We start from the raw sequence: 21,752 nt of genomic DNA, 5'->3' as shown, positions 1-21,752 counted from the left end.
GGCAAAGAAACACAAACAATAAGAGGAAAAAAGCCCTGCTAGATCGCCCCCTGGTGTTCAGGCAGGGAACCGTCTAAGCGGTCCATGACGCTCCATTGCGATATCATTTGCCTTTTCGCTTGCTGTGTCAAGCACGTACTTCCTTTGAAAACAAACATCTGTTGCTAAGTCATTGATGTTGTTTGTTAGTCTGATTGTAGTGCTTGCTCTTCATACACCCCTCTTGTCTTATCCGGCCTTCCTCCTTGCCCTCAAAGTGACCCGAGACAACAGGACACAACATATTTATGTTTACTTTTGGTTCACCGTGTTTGTTTAACAACCATCACCCTTTCACTTCATATACAGACCAGTCAGTCATAACACTGTCTAGATTGGAATTTCTCTGTAAACAGGAGTCTGAAGCAGGTGACACTGCAGATGAAGATGTAATTACTATCTGTATGCAGGCGATAGGTGGATTTTTCTTTAATTTCAGAAAGCACTCCCTTTATACCGCTTAGCCACAGCGACTGGCTGGTAAATTAATGGAGTTTCTTTGCCGTGCCAGAATTTTACCACCGTTTGGCAGGTGGGTGGGTTTTCATTTGAAGCCCTGCTGCCAGCGCAATTAAAAGTGACCGAGAATGTCGTAATAAACGTGAATCGGTATTACAGAATAATAACAGTAATATAACAAACAATATATATCAACGACAGCAATAAAGCCGTTGCTTATTATTTATCTTCACTCTCCAGCTCAGCCTTGCTCAGCTCCAGGGTAATGTAGCTTTGACTGATGGACCGTGTTAAGACCTTGGCATTAAAATTAAATGAAATATAATAAATGGAAATAATGTGTAATTACATGTTTATTACAGGACAATGAATTCTCTGTCTTTTGTTTCTTCTTCTCTTCCTGTCTCTTTCTGTATTACTGTGTTCTTCTATATGCTTTTTCTTTTTGCATTGCTTTTCTCTTCCGCTTTACCTGTACTCCCGTGTTCCTCCTTTTTCTCCTTCGTCCTGTTTTCCTCCTATCACTCCCTTTTTTTTCGATTTTCTCTCTACCTCCTTTGCCTGTTTTTACGTTCTTTTGCTCTCTGTTCTATTCGCTTCTTCTTTTCTTGTCTGTCTATGTTTACCTGTCTATCTCTGCTTCTTTTGGTCTTATTCTCTCTCTCTCTCTCTCTCTCTCTCTCTCTCTCTCTCTCTCTCTCTCTCTCTCTCTCTCTCTCTCTCTCTCTCCCTCTCTAGGTAGTGTGTGTCAGGGTGGCTTGGTGCCAGCTCTGGTTCGAGCTCCTCTTCCCCAGGTTCACTCATCTGTGGGCCTCAAACACTTCCTTCCATTCTCGCTAGAGGCGAGCCCCGCCCTCAACCTGTTGCCCACATTCAGCTCGGTGAGTCTCTCTCTCTCTCTCTCTCTCTCTCTCTCTCTCTCTCTCTCACACACACACACACACACACACACACACACACACACACACACACACACACACACACACACACACAGACACATATGCTGGGTCATTAATAAGCTGTTCTTCTGTAATTTAAACCAGGATTTTTAGATGGTTGCTGATGCTGGTGCTGTTGATTTTGTGGGGGATGGTTGAGGAAAGTGTGTGTAACTGTGTATTCATGCTGCCTGTAAAGACTCAACAACAATCTGAGATGGCGTTAGCGCCTAAGAGCTCGCGGCTCAGCACAGACATGTGTGTAGCAGGCAGTAGCTACGAGCAAAGATCGATCGACACGGTAAAGGCATGAACGGAGATCTAGAATATGTCTTTGTGAATAGGTCTCATTAAAACCACTTTGGAAATGGAAATGTTGACATGGGAGCAGAGTTTACCTGAACCAGAGGTGTGGTGTCGGTTAAATAAGACTGATTTATTGATCAAGAATAGTATCATTTCATTACGTTTTTCAGCTCATAACCACAATTTAATTCATTTGTAATGCAAACATCTGTAAGTTTTAGTAAACCTATCTCACAAACTTTAAAGTTTTAGTAAAAGAAATATTGAGCTGACGCTTCAGCTCCTTGTCATTTTCCATAAAAGTTAATTGAAGAGATAAACATGGTTTCAGCAGGGAGGGTGGAGTTATTAAAGAAATCAGAGAAAATCTAGAAAGTCCTGTGTTCATGTCTTGTAGTTGTTCTCATGTAAGAGTCCAAACTAGACAGAGCAAACACACACACTCACACACACACACACACACACACACACACACACACACACAGACATACACACACACACACACACACACACACACACACAGACACACACACAGACACACACACACACACACACACACAGACACACGCACACACACACACACACACACACACACACACACACACACACACACACACACACACACACACACACACACACACACACACACACACAGTGAGTCAGAACTGAGATTGTATCAGTGCCAGCTGAGTTGGGTCCCAGAGCACTCAAACTCTAATCACACAGATTTCTCTTCTAATCATTACTTAAATCAACACACACATCTCTCTCTCTCTCTCTCTCTCTCTCTCTCTCTCTCTCTCTCTCTCTCTCTCTCACTCTCTCTCTCTCTCTCTCTCTCTCTCTCTCTCTCTGCATATTTACATTTGTCACTCTATATAACTTTTGTTTTCTCGTTTTTTCTTCTGTGTTTCTGTCCACAGATTTTTTCTCTTATGCCTTTTAGTCTTTCTTTTTGTTCTTAGCTCTCTCTCTCTCTCTCTCTCTCTCTCTCTCTCTCTCTCTCTCTCTCTCTCTCTCTCTCTCTCTCTCTCTCTGCATCTACCATTGTCTTTATTCTCAGGCTAGTAGTCCTACTGTATACTGTGTGTGCTTAGAAACATTGAGGTCAGGTTCACCGTTGCTGCCCCTGAGGGACATTAAGCCTCACATTTGTCCTGTTCTAACTCATAAAGGGGCAGAAGAATCAGAGGAAAACGTGACAGCGGTTAGTTTTGCGAGCGCTGATATTATGAGACTCACCATTGTTCATTTCACAGCTGCTAATGCACACGCTGAGCGTCTCGGGGCATTAATAAGTGCAAACGTGGGTCAGTTTATCCTTTCTGGAGAGTAAACCGGGGCCGGGGGCCTCCGTCGTCCAAATAAAAGCTCTATTTAAACCAAGTGTAAAACATTACACCATCCTCTGTGAAGCACTGACATGCACACACACTGTTATTGCTGCACATGGTGTGGAAGGTAAATATTGTGGCTGCGAGTGTGAGCGCTCGTCTCAGCGTCACTCAGGATTGTAAGAACGTATCGAGGTGATCCTCGGTGCAGAGGCGCTGCGTCCGAATGCATTTCCAGGATTTTATGCTTGTCTGAATCTATTTCATATCTGATACTTTTTTTAACATGAAGATTACTCCATATTTTACTTTTTCCACTCTGTTGGTTTTCGGTGAACGTGTGTCTACTGGAGGCTCAGATTCCTGTTCTTGACAAATCTATTTCAGTGTGTTTCCAGATGCTTTTCTTCTCACCACGGTTATAACAAGTGGTTATTTGAGTCACTATAGCCTCTTCCTGTCAGCTCAAACCAGTTCCGCCCTTCAGCTTTCTTATCGAATAGCCGTTTCCGCGCACAGAGCTGAAGTTTTGGCACCGTTCTGTAAAACTCCCTAGAGGTTAAAACTGAAATCATGTTACATTTTTATTTACATCTATGGCATTTGGCGGACAGCTTTATCCAGAGAGATGTAAAAAACTGCTTTGAAGTCTCAATGAAACATCAACACTGGTTCACTAGGCCAATGGTCTCAAACACCGGTAAATGTATTATTTCCTTTTTAGTGACAATGACAATCTGAAAAAATGATTCTCTTTTAATGAAGAGATAAACAAGTCAAGTCAAGAAGCTTTTATTGTCATTTCAACCATACATAGGTGTTGCATTACACAGTGAAATGAGACAAGGTTTCTTTTCAAGGCTACATAAAACAAAGACAGAGCTAAGGACTTAGTAAGTAGTCTTAGCCACATAAAGTGCAACTGTGCAACCTGGTGCAAACAGTGCAGGACAAGACAGACAAGACAGACAAGACAGTGCAGGACAAAAGACAGTGCAGACACAAAGTTACAGTACAAGACAATACAAAAAGTGCAAAAAAATGCAATACACAAAAGACAATAAACAGTAAACAGAAACAGCGCCGACCGACCGGTGTGTATACTGTATGTGAATACTGAATGTTCAAACAATATTTTGTGCTGTAACATTAGAATGAACACAGTTTCTTAGCAGCAGGTCCTTGGGATAATATATAGATAATATATAGAATTGCAAAAAACAGCAAATGACTGAAATATTGTATAGTATGTGCAAAAAGGCTGAGATATTGTACAATGTGTGCAAAAAACCCGCAAATGACTGAAATATTGTATAGTGTGTGCGTAATAGCTGAGATATTGTACAATGTGTGCAAAAATGGCTGAAATGTTGGACATATTGTACAATGTGTGCAAAAATGGCTGAAATGTTGGACAGTATGTGCAAAAACAGCAGAAAAGTGTGCAAAACTGCATGTAAACAGTTTGATGTGTCAGTGTGTGTGTTTTGTGAGGGTCTGTGCAGTCCATACAGATGATGTGTGTGTATGTTGTGCTCAGTACAGTTCAGTTCAGTTATTGAGAAGTCTGATGGCTTGTGGGAAGAAACTGTTACACAGTCTGGTCGTGAGGGCCCGAATGCTTCGGTACCTTTTTCCAGATGTCAGGAGGGTGAGAGGGTGTGTGAGGGGTGTGTGGGGTTATTCACAATGCTGTTGGCTCTGTTGGTTGGGATGTAGGACATGGTAGCCTAGTGGCTATGGTGTTGGACTACCAATCGGATGGTTGTGAGTTTGAATCCCATGCCCACCTAGTGGCCACAGATGGGCCCCTTAAGAAAGGCCCTCATTTGTATAAAACTGTCTGCCAACTGCTGGAACAAATGTCTTTGCGGAGCAACTTTGCAAAGGCAGAAGAAGAGCCTTTAATAGAAAATATCAGCAGTCGTACTTAAAATATGGGTTTATTCCGACAGATCATTTTGATGCATCATGCATCTCTCTGTATAATATCCAGCCATTGGCTGTCATACGAGGCAATGAAGCCTTCAAAACTGCTTCGGCACATGGAGACCGAGTATCCTGCATTAAAAGATGTCAAATGTCGTTGGAATTTTTATTAAAAAAAAAAAAAAAACATGAACTAGAAGGACAGAAGCAATTATTGAAGGTCACCATGTCAACAAACATGAGTGCACAAAGAAAGTCTCATTGCAGAGAAACAAGCTCAAGGTTTCTACTGTTTCTCCATTATTGGGGAATGATTTTTTTTTATTTTTATGCACTTTCTAATTGTTATTATGCTCGTTGTGTGTGTAGCTGTCACAACCAGAGGAGGAAGGAGACAGACCCGTATGCAGGATAGCTTCAAATGAATGGGGTTTAATAAATAATGAAGACAAAGACATAAAAGACGATAACTGAAACAATACAAATGACGACACTTAACAACGACTAGACATGACGAAGGGTAAACGTAACTAATGATTCGGCGCTGCCATCGGCAACGCGGCTCACTTAAATATAAAAGACAAGGATGACACAATAAGGATCAGGTGTGGAGACAGGGAGGGGCAGACGAAGGTGGGGCAGACACGTGACGAGGAAGGTAAACAAAAGGCACGTAGCCAAAAGTCCGGGCTAAGTCCTACAGTACCCCCCCCCTCGAGGCGCGGCTCCCGAAGCGCCAAACCCCCGACAAGGTCCAGGAGGGGGGGCGAGGCACACGGCGAAGGCAGATGGGGGAGCGAGGAACACGGCGAAGGCAGATGGGAGGAGCGAGGAACACTGCGAGGCTGGTGGGGGGAGCAAGGCACACGGCGAGGTAGGTGGGGGGGAGTAAGGCATACGGCGGCACAGCCAGCAAGGGCCGAGCGACGTCCACAGCCGAATTGAGGGGCCGAACGACGTCCACAGCCGAGCAGAGGGGCCGAACGATGTCCACAGCCGAGCAGAGGGGCCCGAACGACGTCCACAGCCGAGCAGAGGGGCCGAACGATGTCCACAGCCGAGCATAAGGGCCACGCGACTTCCATAGCCGAGCTGAAGGGCCGAGCGACATCCACAACCGAGCTGAAGGGCCGAGCGACATCCACAACCGAGCTGAAGGGCCGAGTGACGTCTACAGCTGAGCTGAAGGGCAGAGTGACGTCTACAGCCAAGCTGAAGGGCCGAGTGACGTCTACAGCGGAGCTGAAGGGCCGAGCGACATCCACAGCGGAGCTGAAGGGCCGAGCGACATCCACAGCGGAGCTGAAGGGCCGCGCATAACCCCCAACGCACCGCTGGCAGATCTACGTCCTGATGACCAGAATAGAAGGGTGGGAGGGTGGGAAAGATCCTTCACCCTGGGCCTGCAGCACCCCCCCGTGGAAGAAGTGAAGCGACGTCCTCCTCGGAACGGAACCGGAAGTGGAGCGACAAAAATGTGGGGCGATGCCGCAGGGCACCAAAAAAAATTAAAAAACGGGGCAAAAATGGTGACATCCTCCGCGAAGGAAGTGAGGCGACGACTGCTTCGGACGGAACCGAAAGTGGAGCGGCGTCCCTCACCGGAAAAGATGCGGAGCGATGTCACCGAAAAAAGAAAAAAGGGTCAGAAGGACTGCCAGAATGGTCCAGGGGAAGATGAAAAAAAAAGCCAGTCCGAGCTGGAAGCTATCCTGCTGGGTCTCAGTTCTTAGGCGGAATCATTCTGGCACATCCAGAGGAGGAAGGAGACAGACCCGTATGCAGGATAGCTTCAAATGAGGGGCAGACGAAGGCGGGGCAGACACGATACGAGGAAAATAAACAAAAGGCACGTGGCCAAAAGTCCGGGCTGAGTCCTAACAGTAGCATATTGTCACGAACGCAGGATAAAGGGACCCAAACGCAGGATGGCAAAAATAACAGGGTTTAAAAAACGAAAAAACATGAAACATAACACAGACTAGACCAGACAAAGACAACAGTTGATTCCGTGCTGCACAAGGCAACACGGCACAGTTAAATACAAAAGACAATGAGACACGATTAGGAACAGGTATGGAGACAGGGAGGGACAGACGAAGGCGGGGCAGACACGTGACGAGGAACGTAAACAAAGGCACATGGCCAAAAGTCCGGGCTGAGTCCCGACACATATGGGGAGGAAGTGACGTGACTAGTCGCTGTTCTTACAGTACAGTATTGTTTAACATAAAACTTTACTCAATTCATCTCCTCTTCTATTTGCATGAATTAATACATAGCATTAGCTGTCACATGATTGGCTCCTCATTAGACTGTACATAGAAATAAATTCATTTAGGGATGAATAGAAACGGAAAGAAATAGGAAGAAATAATAGAACACGATGGGGGCAAGGCTTAGTGGTTAGCACGTTCGCCTCACACCTCCAGAGTCGGGGTTCGATTCCCACCTCCACCTTGTGTGTGTGGAGTTTGCATGTTCTCCCCGTGCCTCGGGGGTTTCCTCCGGGTACTCTGGTTTCCTCCCCCGGTCCAAAGACATGCATGGTAGGTTGATTGGCATCTCTGGAAAATTGTCCATAGTGTGTGAGTGAATGAGAGAGTGTGTGTGTGCCCTGTGATGGGTTGGCACTCCGTCCAGGGTGTATCCTGCCTCGATGCCCGATGACGCCTGAGATAGGCACAGGCTAACCGTGACCCGAGGTAGTTTGGATAAGCGGTAGAAAATGAATGAATGAATGAATAGAACACGATGTGCAAATATGTTACAAACATTACAGAACGGAAAGTGATGTACTAACGTGTTCCTAAGAACAAGGCCGGTAAGTGTACATCTTGAAATAAAAACGAGACTAGAATCAACAACAGTATGTAAAGTGTGATTGTACAGTGATGTACTGAAAGAAAGAAGGAAAGAAGATCAAAGCAGATTATTTTAACCAGTACTGAAGGTGACAGTGTCTAAAAAAAGAGACAGAACAAATGAACGAATGAGAAGTTTTCAGTTAGGGATTTTTTCCTCCTGCTCCAAAAAAATACCATTTATCTCGCCTGGAGTCTACATTTGTCTTCGAGAAGCAATACAAACTCTATTTCCACTGTAGAGCAATCAGCCGTGGGAGCTATCGATTTCTCGCCCAGCTGCGCCACGCAAAATTGCTTCGGAGTGGAACGGCAGGAGGAACGACTCGGCCCCGGGCCTCGGCTGACGGGCTGCTGGTCAGACTCCGCTATGAGAACTGATTTAACTTGAATCATTCATCAAAACCTATTAGGATGTGTTACTTATTATTCAAGAGTGCATTATTAAAAACCACCAGAGTCCCGTTCATGCGCCGCTGGTGCTACTGTGGACAAAAGTGAAATCAGTAACACTGTTAAACCTCGATATAAACCTGTTAGAAACATAGACTCATCAGCTACTTTATTAGGAACGCCTGGACGTTCGTACGTTCATGCAGTTAAGCAGTCATGCGGCAGAAGCGTACTGTAACACATACAGTAAAATCAGGCAGATTAAGAGCTTTCATGTAGAGGTTTGGGGAAAAACAGAAAACATCCAGCGAGCGTCAGTTCTGAAGAGAGGAGAATGAACACACTGCTTTGTGCGAACTACAGTAACGAATCATTCTTTGTAACCGTGTTTAGCAGAAAAGCAATGTTACACACACACACACACACACACACACACACACACACACACACACACACACACACGCATCAGAAAGGCAGATATGTTACTACTTCTTATATTTGGGTAAAAGCAGTGTGTGTGTGTGTGTGTGTGTGTGTGTGTGTGTGTGTGTGTGTGTGTGTGTGTGTGTGTGTGTGCATGAGAATTTGGTTATACATGTTTTGGTACATCCACTTATTCTGTGATAACAAATCTTCCAATCTCCCTCTCTCTCTCTCTCTCTCTCCCTCTCTCTCTCTCTCCCTTTCTGACTTGTATACACACACACACACACACACACACACACACACACACACACACACACACACACACACACACACACATCTTCCAATCTCCCTCTCTCTCTCTCTCTCTCTCTCTCTCTCTCTCTCTGTCTCTCTCTCTCTCTCTCTCTGTCTCTCTCTCTCTCTCTCTCTCTCTCCCTTTCTGACTTGTATACACACACACACACACACACACACACACACACACACACACACACACACACACTGGGTCCCATTTCTGGAAGAGTTATTGGTGTAGATATCATCATGGTAGCACTGCAAACTCTAATATTCTCTCTCTCTCTCTCTCCTTATTGGCTCCCAGAATGACATTTCATCCTAACCCACAAGTTGACGTGTCTCCTAGTGGCCTTTTTCTAATACGTTGCAGAGCTAATGCCCTAAAGCCAGTACTGATTTTTACAAGGACGGTTCGAGCCAGACGGAATGCGCAACAGCACTCTGATAATACACTGAGTTTTAATTAAATCTGTTCACGTGCCACAGAATTAAATACGTCTCGGACCGAAAGCTCAGTGAAAAAGTAGAAATGATTTCCAGTTCCTCGGGCATGCACCGTAAATCATGCGCAGGATTGTTTTCAACCTATTAATAAAAAAAGCAACATGGGCAGCAGCGACAGGCGATGATTGTGGCATCGTTCAGTGTCTCAACCTTTCGATGTAATTTCACAACAAATCACATGCAAACACACTTGTGCACAACAACGGCCAAGCGGCCAAACACTCATTTCTGTTAGCGTTTCTCTCAGAAATTTGGGACACTTTGTACTTCCTGATTTGGCTAACTTACAAATACCTTTTTGACAAAAAAAAACAGAGGATCTTAAGTTTAATTAGATTTTGATAAATTACTAAAAAAACAAACAAAAAAAAAAAACGCTAATTTTAAGTGTGCCTGCTACTTAAGTTCCTGTCTGCTAGTTTTATTTACGCTAATCCCTGAAAATAAATCGTTAAACGAAAGCAAGATTGATGAACTGACTTTAAAATCTAAGGAAATGGAGTATATTAGTTAAAAAAAGGAGGACTGCAAATACACAAAGTACGACACAAACAGCTTCGGTTTGCTCACACATACAGTATGCTAGCTTAGACAGCACAGATCGTAAATTAAAAAAATTACAGTATCTCACATTTAGTCTCAGCAATTAACGCCTCACACGTTTAGTTTTCTGGCTAATTTTCTAGCTTGTGAGCAAACTGCCACCACCCATATTAAATTTTAGTGAAGAAATGTTTAATTTAGGGGGAGCATTAGTGGCTTAGTGGTTAGCACGTTTGCCTCACACCTCCAGGGTTGGGGGTTCGATTCCCACCTCCGCCTTGTGTGTGTGGAGTTTGCATGTTCTCCCCGTGCCTCGGGGGATTCCTCCGGGTACTCCGGTTTCCTCCCCCGGTCCAAAGACATGCATGGTAGGTTGATTGGCATCTCTGGAAAATTGTCCGTAGTGTGTGTGTGTGTGAGTGAATGAGAGTGTGTGTGTGCCCTGTGATGGGTTGGCACTCCGTCCAGGGTGTATCCTGCCTCGATGCCCAAAGACGCCTGAGATACGTAGGCACAGGTTCCCCGTGACCCGAGAAGTTATAAGCGGTAGAAAATGAATGACTGAATGAAATGTTTAATTTAGTACGACTAGTTTAGCTACATGACCAATGTTGCTAATATATTATACATTTACAACCATATATTTTAAACTTTTCAGGCCCTAGATTTCATGTGTGTGAACATCTGAGAAAGAGACATCTGGTCTGTCACACTAACACTTTGCACCTGCAGCATGCCTGAGAGAAACACTCCCTAAAGCCTGCCTCTGCGCTCAGCCCCATCCCCTGATGCTGAAAACACGTTCACATCTTCAAAAGACAAAATTTACGAGTTCCATGAGGGCAATTGTTTCAAAGCTTAGCTCGGGGCAATGCTCGTCCTAGGTAATCGCTAAGTCTTACTGCTTGATCTTGTCACCTTGTGCATGCATATTTTCCCTTTTAATGATTTACAGCTGGTACTTATTCGGGAGCATCAGGGTCCTAGCAAAGTGACCTGCCTTTCATTCCATCTCTGCTAAGGAGAACAACTGCCATCTTTATGAACGCAGATATAATAAGTACAAATAAATTGTGTCGTCAGTGCAATTGGTAAAAGTAACCGTTTTACTCTCGGTTCTTCAGCGTACAGTAGCTGCATAATCGTACTGGCTCTTTGTCAGTTCCTTGTTAACCAATGATCAATCTTGCTCAGCGGGTGCCAAAGGACGTTCTAGCGAAGATGAATAGCCTCATCTATGATCTTAGTGAAGTCATTATGCCATCAAACAGCTCAGCTCTGCATTAAAAAGTGGAATTTTAAAGAAAAACTGGGCGATGATAACTGATGAAGAACAAAACGAGATGGATTGGCTTTTGTAAAGAATATTTGCGATCTTAAACAGAAAGTGATTTGATTCAGTTTATTGTTGCAACAGGAATAATGACTAAAGAATCACTGATAAATTATGGACTGAAATGTTCTTTCATGAGAAGTCATGGACTAAAGGTCCTTTAGAAATTAATTGGACTGAAAAGATCAGGAATTAAAAGCTTCTATTTCGAGAAGAGTCAATGGTTGAAAGGTTCTAAAGGGAAGTGTCATGGACTGGACTTGTCTTTAGGAAAGAATTGTGGACTGAAAAGTTCTTTATGTTAGAAACCTGGACCAAAAGGTTTGTTAAAGGAGAATTGTTGATGTGAATGTACTTTAGAGAAGATTCATGGACCGGAAGGCACTTTAGGTAAGAATTGTGGACTGAAATGAATTTTAGGGAAGAAACTTAAGAAAATATCATGACTGACATGGAGCGAAAGTAGCTTTGGGGAAGAATCCTAAACTGTACTGTTTGTGAAAGAATTGTTGACTGAAAGATCCTTTAGCAAGAAAGCATGGGCTCAAAGTTTCTTTAGATAACAATAATGGACTGAAAGCGATTCTTTTCTGAGCAAATCAAGGAGTGAAAGTACAGTATCATGGACTGAAAAGTTCTTTAGAGGTGAATCATGGACTGGGAGAATCACAGCCTATTGTTTTTTAGGGACAAATTGTGCAATGAACAATTCTTTAGGGCATAAAACTGGACCAGAATGTTCTACAGGGAGGAACTACTGTATGGACTCAAAGGTTCTTTTATAGAAAAAGGACTGAAAGGTTCTTCAGGGAAAAATAGAGGACTGAAAGGTTCTTTAGGGAAACCTAAAGTGCTGAAAGGTTCTTTAGAGACAAACACTGGAATGAATGATTCTACTGGGAAAATAAGGTTCTTTAGAGAAAAATAAAGGACTGAAAGTTTCTTCAGGTAGAAATAAAGGACTGGACGGTTTGTTAGAGACAAATAATGGAATGAATGATTCTTCTGGGGGGAAAAAATAAGGTTATTCAGAGAAAAACGAAGGACTAAAAGTTCTTTAGCGACGAATCATCGAGAGAAAGGTTCATCAGGAAAATAAACAAAGGAGTGTAGTTTTTATCGAGAAATAATGGACAGAAAGATCTTTTGTGGGGGAAAAGAAGCAAAAGGTTCTTTAGGGTTCAAGAAAAGCAGAAAGCCCACATATAGTTAACAGATAAGATTGGTATTAAAATCTATCATATTCTAAATAAATTCTTCAAAATAGAATTCAGTGCTGATGTTTTCTATGCTGGTGATTATAAGGGTCATTAAAAGCAGCAGTTTAAATCTATTTCCCACACATTATCACGAGTCTGTTAAGAAATGGAGCATTCCTACAATGTTACTAATGACTCGGAGCTTGTTGGGTGTCGCTTGCGTGTGGGTTACATAATCAGTACAAATAAAATCAGGCTAACCGCTACAGATCAGCTTTCTATTTACTGTTAGCGGTGCTAGTATTATTAGCTGCTCTCCGTAGCTGCAGAACGCCTCTGTTGCAGTTGCGTGTGGGAGGCTGCAGCGTGATTAGTATGATTATGATTATACGTGGAAATTCTCACACCGAGCCGAGAAGTGGAGAGGGAATTAGCGCAGCACGGCTGGATAATCATGAAGAGCTCGGAAAACGGATGCAGGCGTTCATATGCATGAGACGCGAAATGCATCTCATTACAAAAAACTGGCATTTCTGTGCTAACACAATTAGAAATGTATTGTTGCGAAATGACGGTGCATTATTCAGGGTCAAATTTGTGAGGTCATGTAGTGTTTAATCAGGTTGCATACAGAGTCAGCGAGGCTTGTTGATTAGCTGCCTTGTGTGTAGGTGATGTGTTTTAGGCTTAAATGACTCCTTTACAGGTTGAAAACAAATCAAATTTGATTGCTCTGAGTTACAAGAGCGGGTTTGAACCCAGGCTATAGTTATGGATGTAGATCTAGGTAGGAATACACGTTAAAGGATCTCTCATCCAGCATGGGTGAGATGTGATGGATATTTTGAAGTGCAGAGAAGAATCATAGACTAAACAATTCTTTAGAGGAAGAACTATGGAGTGATGCCACAGAAGAACCATTTATGGTTCCCCATCGAGCCTTTCAGTCAAGGGCTCTTAAAAAAACTCTCAAAGATCCTTTTCCACAACAAAGAACCTTTTTTTGCACTGGAAATGTTCCATGGACGTTCCAAAGCTTCTTTAAAGAACCTTTATTTTTGAGAGTGTTGTGTAGAATCCTGGACCAACTGCTTTGTAAGAAAAGACTCCAAGGCTTAAAGATTCTTTGGAAAAAAAAAACAGATCGTTAAATGTGTTTTAGAAAAGAATTCAAGACTTGTTTATGGATAAACAATGGAGTTAAAGCTTTCTTTGGTGTAGAAACCTGAACTGTAAGGTTTGTTAAAGAAGAAATGTTCACTAAAAATTCTATAGCAGTGAATTCAGGTACTCATTTATTTAGACCAGAGTAATTGACTGAAGGCTCCTCAGAGTCCACTTTTTACAGTTATTACAGTTCAGGATTCACAGTATTATTTCTTGTTACTGGATGCATCCTATATTCTTATGATATACTTTTTATCATGTATGAACCATGCCTTGTGCCAAGAAGTCACACCATCTGCAGCTCAAAGCAGCGATCCCACATTTCCCATATCATTTTCAACAGGGAACAGAGATCACTCCCTCGCACACGGCAACTTTTAACAGCTGAATTCATTCTGTGAACGGTTCTTAGAAGTAGCAAAACACTCGGTGTCCTGCATTACAGACGAAAGCCAAAGCTGTGGCAGTGTATCCTATCGCAATCACGCAGAGACAGGGAGAGAAAGAGAACCGAAAAAAAAAAGAATAAGACGGAGGGTGAGCTTAGAGAAATGTCTTTTATTTCTGTCATAAGAGAGGCTGCAGGGTCAGTGGCCCAGTGTGTCGTGTCTAAGTCTTTCAGACGTGTGTGTGTGTGTGTGTGTGTGTGTGTGTGTGTGTGTGTGTGTGTGTGTGTCCAAAAAGAGACATACTGTAGTAAGCCTGAGTATCTGAATAGAGCCACTGGTGAGATGCCCATTTACCCATCAGCCCTGAGATTCTGCGCTTACTCACTGCAGGCCAGAGAGGAAGTTTTGTAGTTACCCTTTAGCTTCACACACACACACACACACACACACACACACACACGCACACACACACACACACACACACACACCCCTTGTATTCCAATGCAACGACCATATTTGAATCAAACCTTACCCTTAAGTAACAAAAACTAAACTTTTTTTTTTTTTCAATAATAAAAAAGAGAGACAAAATTTTTCCTTGCATTGACCAGACAAACGGTCCCCACATAGTCAAAACTGTTCAATATCACTGTAATGGTTTCTCGCCAAGCTATAAATCTCCCCGCACACACACACACACACACACACACACACACACACACACACACACACACACACACACACACACAAAAGATATTTCTGCCGTTCTTTATCAAAAGTATGACTCGTTATACAAGAATGCAATATTTCAACCAGATCCTATTTTCCTCTCATCCACTAACACCTGATATAGCCTCTGCTAGTCGGTTCCTCTTCTTTGTCATCATCCTTTGGAATCGAAGCCAAAATAAACACACGTTGTTTTGACTGCAAAAAAAAAAAAAAAAAAGATGGCGTCCGGTTTGTCGAAGACAATCTGAGGGAAACTAGCAAAAGGCGGTTTTACTCAACTGCTGTTATGAAATGGATCATATGTATAAAACATCTAATTATAGAAGAGATTTAAAAGCGGTAAACAGAGATGAGACCTATTTTCTATCCAGGTTTTCAGTGCGTTTAAAAGAAAATAAAACAGCATACAGAACATACACTGAACTACTGATTGTATTATTTAACAATATGCTAAATCTAACAGCAGCTATAGCGATCTTTTCTTTCATTCTAAAACATTCGTTAACAGTAAAAAAAATAAAATTTTGTAGTTTGTATTTTTTTCTATTTATTTGTAGTTATGCTTAATGTTGAGCATCTAAGAAACAAGTTATTTACATTACAGTAGCTTTAAACTTAACCAGCCTCCTTTTTCTCTCTCTCTCTGTATTGCAAAATCTGGTCCTATATAAATCTGTAATCCTAAAGCACATCACTTCTTGACTTCCATCCTGATGAACTGGTGAACGAGGGAGTGAGTCATCGTGGTGCAAGTCGTGGCCTAATGGTTAGAGAGTCTGACTTGTATTCCTAAGGTTGTGGGTTCGAGTCTCGGGCCGGCCACGACTGAGGTGCCCTTGAGCAAGGCACCGAACCCCCAAACTGCTCCCCGGGCGCCGCAGCATAAATGGCTGCCCACTGCTCTGGGTGTGTGTTCACGGTGTGTGTGTGTGTGTTCACTGCTGTGTGTGTGCACTTTGTATGGGTCAAATGCAGAGAATTCAATTCAAGTTTATTTGTATAGCGCTTTTTACAATAGACATTGTCTCAAAGCAGCTTTGCAGAACATAAACACAGAGCAGAAGGTAAACATAATTAATGATAAAGGAATAAAGGAATAATGAATTCTGGACAACTAAAAGGAAGAATGAATTCTGAGTATGGGTCACCGTACTTAGCCGTATGTCAAAAGAAAAAAGAAAGTGAAGTCTGGTGTTTGTCTAGCCTTTCATGAGACCTGACATCCGGACAGATGTGCTTTCGTGTTGCTCGATATCATATAACATGACAGGCTGCATTTCTTTGATCTTTTTAACTTCAAGAAAGACAAAGAAAAGAGGTGTGTGAGGGAACGACTGTTTATAGCTGCTGTAATATAACTAACTTGTTTCCTAAATGCTCCATAATGTTAAACATAACTATAAATGGATAAAAAGTACTCAAAGTACTTTTCTATACAGTCACTCATTTGATAAATGGCAAATCATTGATTTTTTTAAAAGCATGAGCTGGCATATTTTATTTATACGGACACACACACACATACACACACACACACACACACACACACACGCACTCCCATCAACCACCTTCACTCACATGCTCCCAGTCACCATCATTCTAATTTTGTTCAAGTGTGTTTAATTATGTTTGGCTTATCACTGTTTATAAGCACATTATAATTACAGGTTCAGTAATTTTACAACTAAATATACTCTTTTTTCTTGACCATGGTTCTATCTAACCTGTTCCAAACCTGATTATATCCCGATTGACCTGTGCCTGTTTTTACTCTGTATTGGATTGTTCGCTAGCTCTGAATTGATCCTTGTTTCATCCAACGCCCTGCGTTCGTATCCCACATCAAAGAGTTGGTATTTATAACAAAAAAGGCAAACCACAAACACCAAACGTCTGTATGTGATATAAGGCATGGGGAGAAATTGGACAAATAATATTCTCTTGGTATTTCCCAAAAAAGCTAGTCCTGGACGTCGAACATACGGCCAACGTTTTAGCTTCTCATCCAGTTCCCACTAGGCTAGAAGTATAGATGCTCTGCAGGGCATTAAACGTTCATCAGTCTCTTGCTGGAGGGAAGTGTTGTAAAGAGGTAGTTTGCAGGGTTAGAGGTGTGGGTTTGAAGTTTATGAGCCTTCCTTACAGAACTACTTTAATGTAGAGGGGCACCTGAGGGAAAATTGAGGCCTCTTGTACACTTTCATGTGGAGATGGAAAAAAATCAGCACACTTCAAGCAACTAGCATGGAAGAACATCATCTCAGGAAATAGAGTCGGTAGAGGGGTTTGGGCTTAAATGCATTTGTGTTGTTGTTCGGTCACTGAAATGGTGTTTGGTAACTGGTAACTTTAATGAATGGCACAGTTTTTAACGTGAAGATGACTGAGTTTATTTCACGTGCTTTGTTTTGGTTGTTTTTGTTTATTACACTGCACGGCACTCTCACCTTCTTAGTCCTGGCCCCGCAATTGTATTCACCTCTTTCAGAGGTCTGTGGTAGCCTACTGTTTAAGGTGTTGGGCTACCAATCGGAAGGTTGTGAGTTCGATCCCAGGTCCACCAACCTGCCACTGTTGGGCCCATGAGCAAGTCCCTTAACCCTTAATTGCTCAGCTGTATAAAAATGAGATACTGTAATGTAAGTTGCTCTGGATAAGGACATCTGCCAGATGCTGTAAATGCAAATGTTCCGTGTTAGTGTCCTCATTACTTTGCCTTCGTACGGACGCATACCCGTTAAAATCTGTCTGTGATAGAGGTTTCATAGACTAAGCTCATAAATTCCCCAAAAGTTCTGCTGTGGTGAGCTAATAACTAGATTAAATTTAACAGGATAAATATTATAATAATCATCATAATAATATATTATAATACATAAAGACAGTTCTATAGTCAGCTTCTCATTATGCTGAATCAAAGCTGAATATCTATCTATCTATCTATCTATCTATCTATCTATCTATCTATCTATCTATCTATCTATCTATCTATCTATAATAAGTGTAGAAATATACACAGGACTGAATTTAGTTTCTATTCATGAAGGGAAACTGACCGATCCTGCAGTGAGAGTTATTTGTACTTAGTTGAAATATTTTCTATGCTCAATGTAGTGAAAATAAATTTGAACTTTCAACAAAAGCACCCCTGGCCTGAATAAAACTTGAAAATTAAATGATTACTGGACGATTGAGTAGATTCCAATTTACACCACTATATCAAGTCAGTAACATGTCCACTGCTGTGTCTTTTTTTATTTGCTCCCCAAGGACTGATCCATCACTTCAAGCTTAGATGTTTCTATTTAAGTGTCTAATGGTTTTAAAATAATGTTATATGACATAAAGATTTAATATTTTGTTCATTTATTTCACTGATTTATCTTTGTTGTTATCAGTCCAGCATAAACAAGCACCGAAGCTGGAAATGCAATTTCTAAGCCTGTCTGTTAGTGTTAACTCAAGTGTGGTTTGATTTGTACTTTGCTGTTATTTACGTAACTTTAGCATTTAACAACAGGAATCAGGAAAATCGCCTCAAATTTGCTCGTTCGTTTTGGGGGTGGAAAAGAAGCATTTTTGTAATTACCCTTCCATCAACTATAAATGAACATTAGTATTCGCTCAGCCCCGGGTAGTACCCACCTGCGAGAAACAACGCTCTTCGTCCCTTCTGCTCTGTTGATCCTTCTTCGTGGATCTGAAATGCAAATTTCGTTTGTTGAAAATCAATAGGTGTACTGATTTCATCCCGTGCATGCGAGCTATGTAATTGGACGAAACATAGGGGTGCGTATTACATGTGACAGGTCATTTATCCCACTTTTGTTCCGTGATAAGTTTGCTTGGTGTTGAATGCTGCTGTAGTCAGGTTTCACAGTATTTATCAGGTAACCCATTCTACTGGGCCGCATTTTAATGCTATACCATTTGAGGTTTATTCAAGTGGTTCATCTGAGAACTAGAACCGTAAAAGGCAAAGAGCCCTCGCTTTTCTAAAGATGTATGACAGATCCACAGAGTGAAATCTGCTTGGCCTTACAGGCAGTTATTTGCATTTAGGGGGCAATCTGAGACATCGTCTTAGAGGACGCATCACCCTGAATGTCAACATCGCAGGTTTTGTCATTTATTTACTACGCCCCCTGTCCTTGCTGTCATCCCCTTCATTTCTGTCCACTTCCTGACTGATTTCTGTCCAGCTCCTGTCCTCCCTTCTCAGCATGGAGGACAGGAAGAGAGATGAACTCTCCTGTCACTTCTGATGCAGTCTGTCACGCAGCAGCGTCTCTCTGACAGGATAAGGAACGGCTGCGTTACTCCAAATGAGATGAGACAAGACTCCTAAACCTTCTAAAGAGTCGAGGAAAGTTTATATTTGTAAAGATAGACACGTTTACGTCTGATAAAGAAACCATGTGTCAAGTAGCTTTCCGGTTCTAATGACTGGTAGCAGCAGGGAGGCTGATTATTTTTCATCGGCAGCCTGACAGAGGGGAACGGGGCTTCAGTCGGAAACCAAATCTCCGACGTTTCCATGGTGGTCCTGCTGAGACGCGTCAGTATTGTAAAGCTTTAGCATTACTGAGCCTCAGTAGGGGAGATGTGTAAAACATGCTAGTGATTTACTTCAGCTTTGAGGTAGCGATGAAGTTGGTTCAAGGAGGAAGAATTTGGAAGAGTTGTTGTTTTGTTCATCCTAAAACAAATGGCTAAATGAGCAATGTCAAAACTGGCCCAAAATTCCATCCCTAAAGGGTTTTACTGTATGCTATATTTATCCATTTCTAGTGGATCACTTCTAGCGTTATATACAAAACAATGATACTATAATAAACGTATCGCTCGACTTGTAGTTTGGTACCAATCCAAAAGGTGGTTGCTCCAGAAGTCTGATCTAAACACTGCTTTAATGAGCTCCAAAATAAATTCTTTATTTTAAAGGTTTAAAGAAAAGAGCTTTATATATATATATATATATATATATATATATATATATATATATATATATATATATATATATATATATATATATATATATATATACTGGCTGCTCGTACAGTCACAGCATGTTTTTCTGGAACGTTCTCTATCCTTATCGAAGGGAAAATCTTCTTGGCAAATCATACAGGAATTATAATGAGATGCAGATTAAAAGACATTTTGACTCACGGCCACACTTTGTCTCAACATTTTTATATCGTTTAAAACAAACTTTTTGTGTGGATTTCAAAAGAATCCGGACAAAATATTATTAGCTAGCTGTATGCAATAGTTTATTGGTGATGAACAACATTTGTGTCGCGTTGGAAATTTCGTACTCGGCCATGCTGGATAGAAAGTATTCTGGAAATTTCCAGGGTGTCTGCTTGCGGAAGAGTACGAACTCAAGCGATGGAGCCGAGGAATTGCAGGAGGTTTTGCAGATTGCTATTTGAATAAAAAATGACTTTTATTTTGTATTCGTCATGTTTATTACTGTTGTACGGTAGAAGAGTAATGGTAAGGGTAATTGTAATCGTTTTTATTTCTCTCAGGCCTTGACTATAACGATACAACCTTCTGGAATTCTCCACAATGGCGTCTACCCATGAACGTTTTGTGTTATTCCTCGTACGAGCAATAAATACTTATATTTTGTACATTTTGTGTATTTTCTATAGAAAAATCAGTTGAATTTCTCACAGTGAAAATTCAAGACCTTCACTGGTCCATTCTTCACATCACATTTTGTTAAACGACCTCTTTAATTCACCTCCGTTACATTAGAAGGTTAACGCTGATTAACGCGGCCCGTCGTGCTTCGGTTCAGGTTCGTTCCCACCTGGAAAGACAACCTTTAGATTCAGAGGATAGAATAAAACCTCATAGTTGCCTGAGGCACGGTTCTTTTATTACTCAGATCTATTAAAAATACTTTATTACATGAGCGACTGCATAAGGTTTAAAGTTTAACTTTAATTTGTAATATTTACATTTTGAATTTTCCTCGAGAACCAGGCATCTTTTAAACTATTAGAGCAAAATGAAATGTAATTTAATTGAACGTTGTCACATATTAGCCCTGCTAGTGAAATACATAAAATAATATTTCAGCTGATTTATGGCTTTATTTCTGAAGTTTCCACATTTTGACATTTGACAGTGTTTATAGCCATTTAACCTGCCATTGTAGGTTTCAGTTTCCACCACTTCTGGTTTTGCTTCTGGTTTTGCTTCATGTAGGGTTTGTGATTTATTTTCCACCTGAAACACAGAAAAGCTCAAATGAATTAAATGAGAGATCAGCTTTGGCTTGATAAGCTTTGGCTTAATCTTATTTATAGTGGATTTCTGCTTTGTTTGGATGCCGTCAGGTGTTTTTTTTATTAAAAGTTAAGGAATTGTGATGCAAAATCGAAGACATTGTGTTCAACGCTAAGTGTAAGTGTAAGTAATATTCTGGATTTATCTTGTTTTCACTGTCGCTACACCATTCTGTTGCCATACAGTCACTAATGCTAGCTTATTATGTGCCGGCTTGCTAGCATGTCATTGCTCTGTATTGCTAAAGTAGCTAATGTTAATGTTAAACGAAACGATAAGAAAGAGGATTGTTTACTGAAATCAATCTCATAGCAACCTGATCGCTTGCTAACACGTAGCTAGCTAGCAGGTTTGCGATTTAAGATGGTAGGATGATAGGGTTTTTAATGAGATGAATGGTGAACAGATGTTCCTAAGTGGTTTAGAAAAAAAAAAAAGTTAAACGATTTTTTTTTTTTGCCAAAAGCAAAAAGCAGGCATACGGCGTGTTTGGGGTTAACCTCGGGATACGTACTCTCTCTCTTTCTTTCTCTTACTCACTCCATCCATATTAATCTCTCCTTCTTGAGATAATTCCTGTTTCCCAGAATCCGT

The 21,752-nt window shown here is 41.4% G+C and overlaps 1 protein-coding gene across 2 annotated transcripts in view; it reads left to right on the top strand.

Moving 5' to 3' along the window:
- znf385d (zinc finger protein 385D) overlaps positions 1-21,752 on the top strand; it is a 67,843-nt gene that overhangs the window by 11,202 nt on the left and 34,889 nt on the right. Inside the window, exon 2 of one of the 2 annotated variants that reach the window (XM_027157615.2) lies at positions 1,237-1,379. In XM_027157615.2, the coding sequence (XP_027013416.2) occupies positions 1,237-1,379 (143 nt within the window). The remainder of the gene's footprint in view (positions 1-1,236; positions 1,380-21,752) is intronic. The other variant, XM_047808438.1, reaches the window with a different exon arrangement.

The sequence above is a fragment of the Tachysurus fulvidraco genome, chromosome 25 (genome assembly GCF_022655615.1).
Source record: "Tachysurus fulvidraco isolate hzauxx_2018 chromosome 25, HZAU_PFXX_2.0, whole genome shotgun sequence".
Classification (NCBI taxonomy): domain Eukaryota; kingdom Metazoa; phylum Chordata; class Actinopteri; order Siluriformes; family Bagridae; genus Tachysurus; species Tachysurus fulvidraco.
The sequence above is the reverse complement of the archived record's forward strand: the minus strand, read 5'-3'. Positions and strand labels throughout refer to the sequence as shown.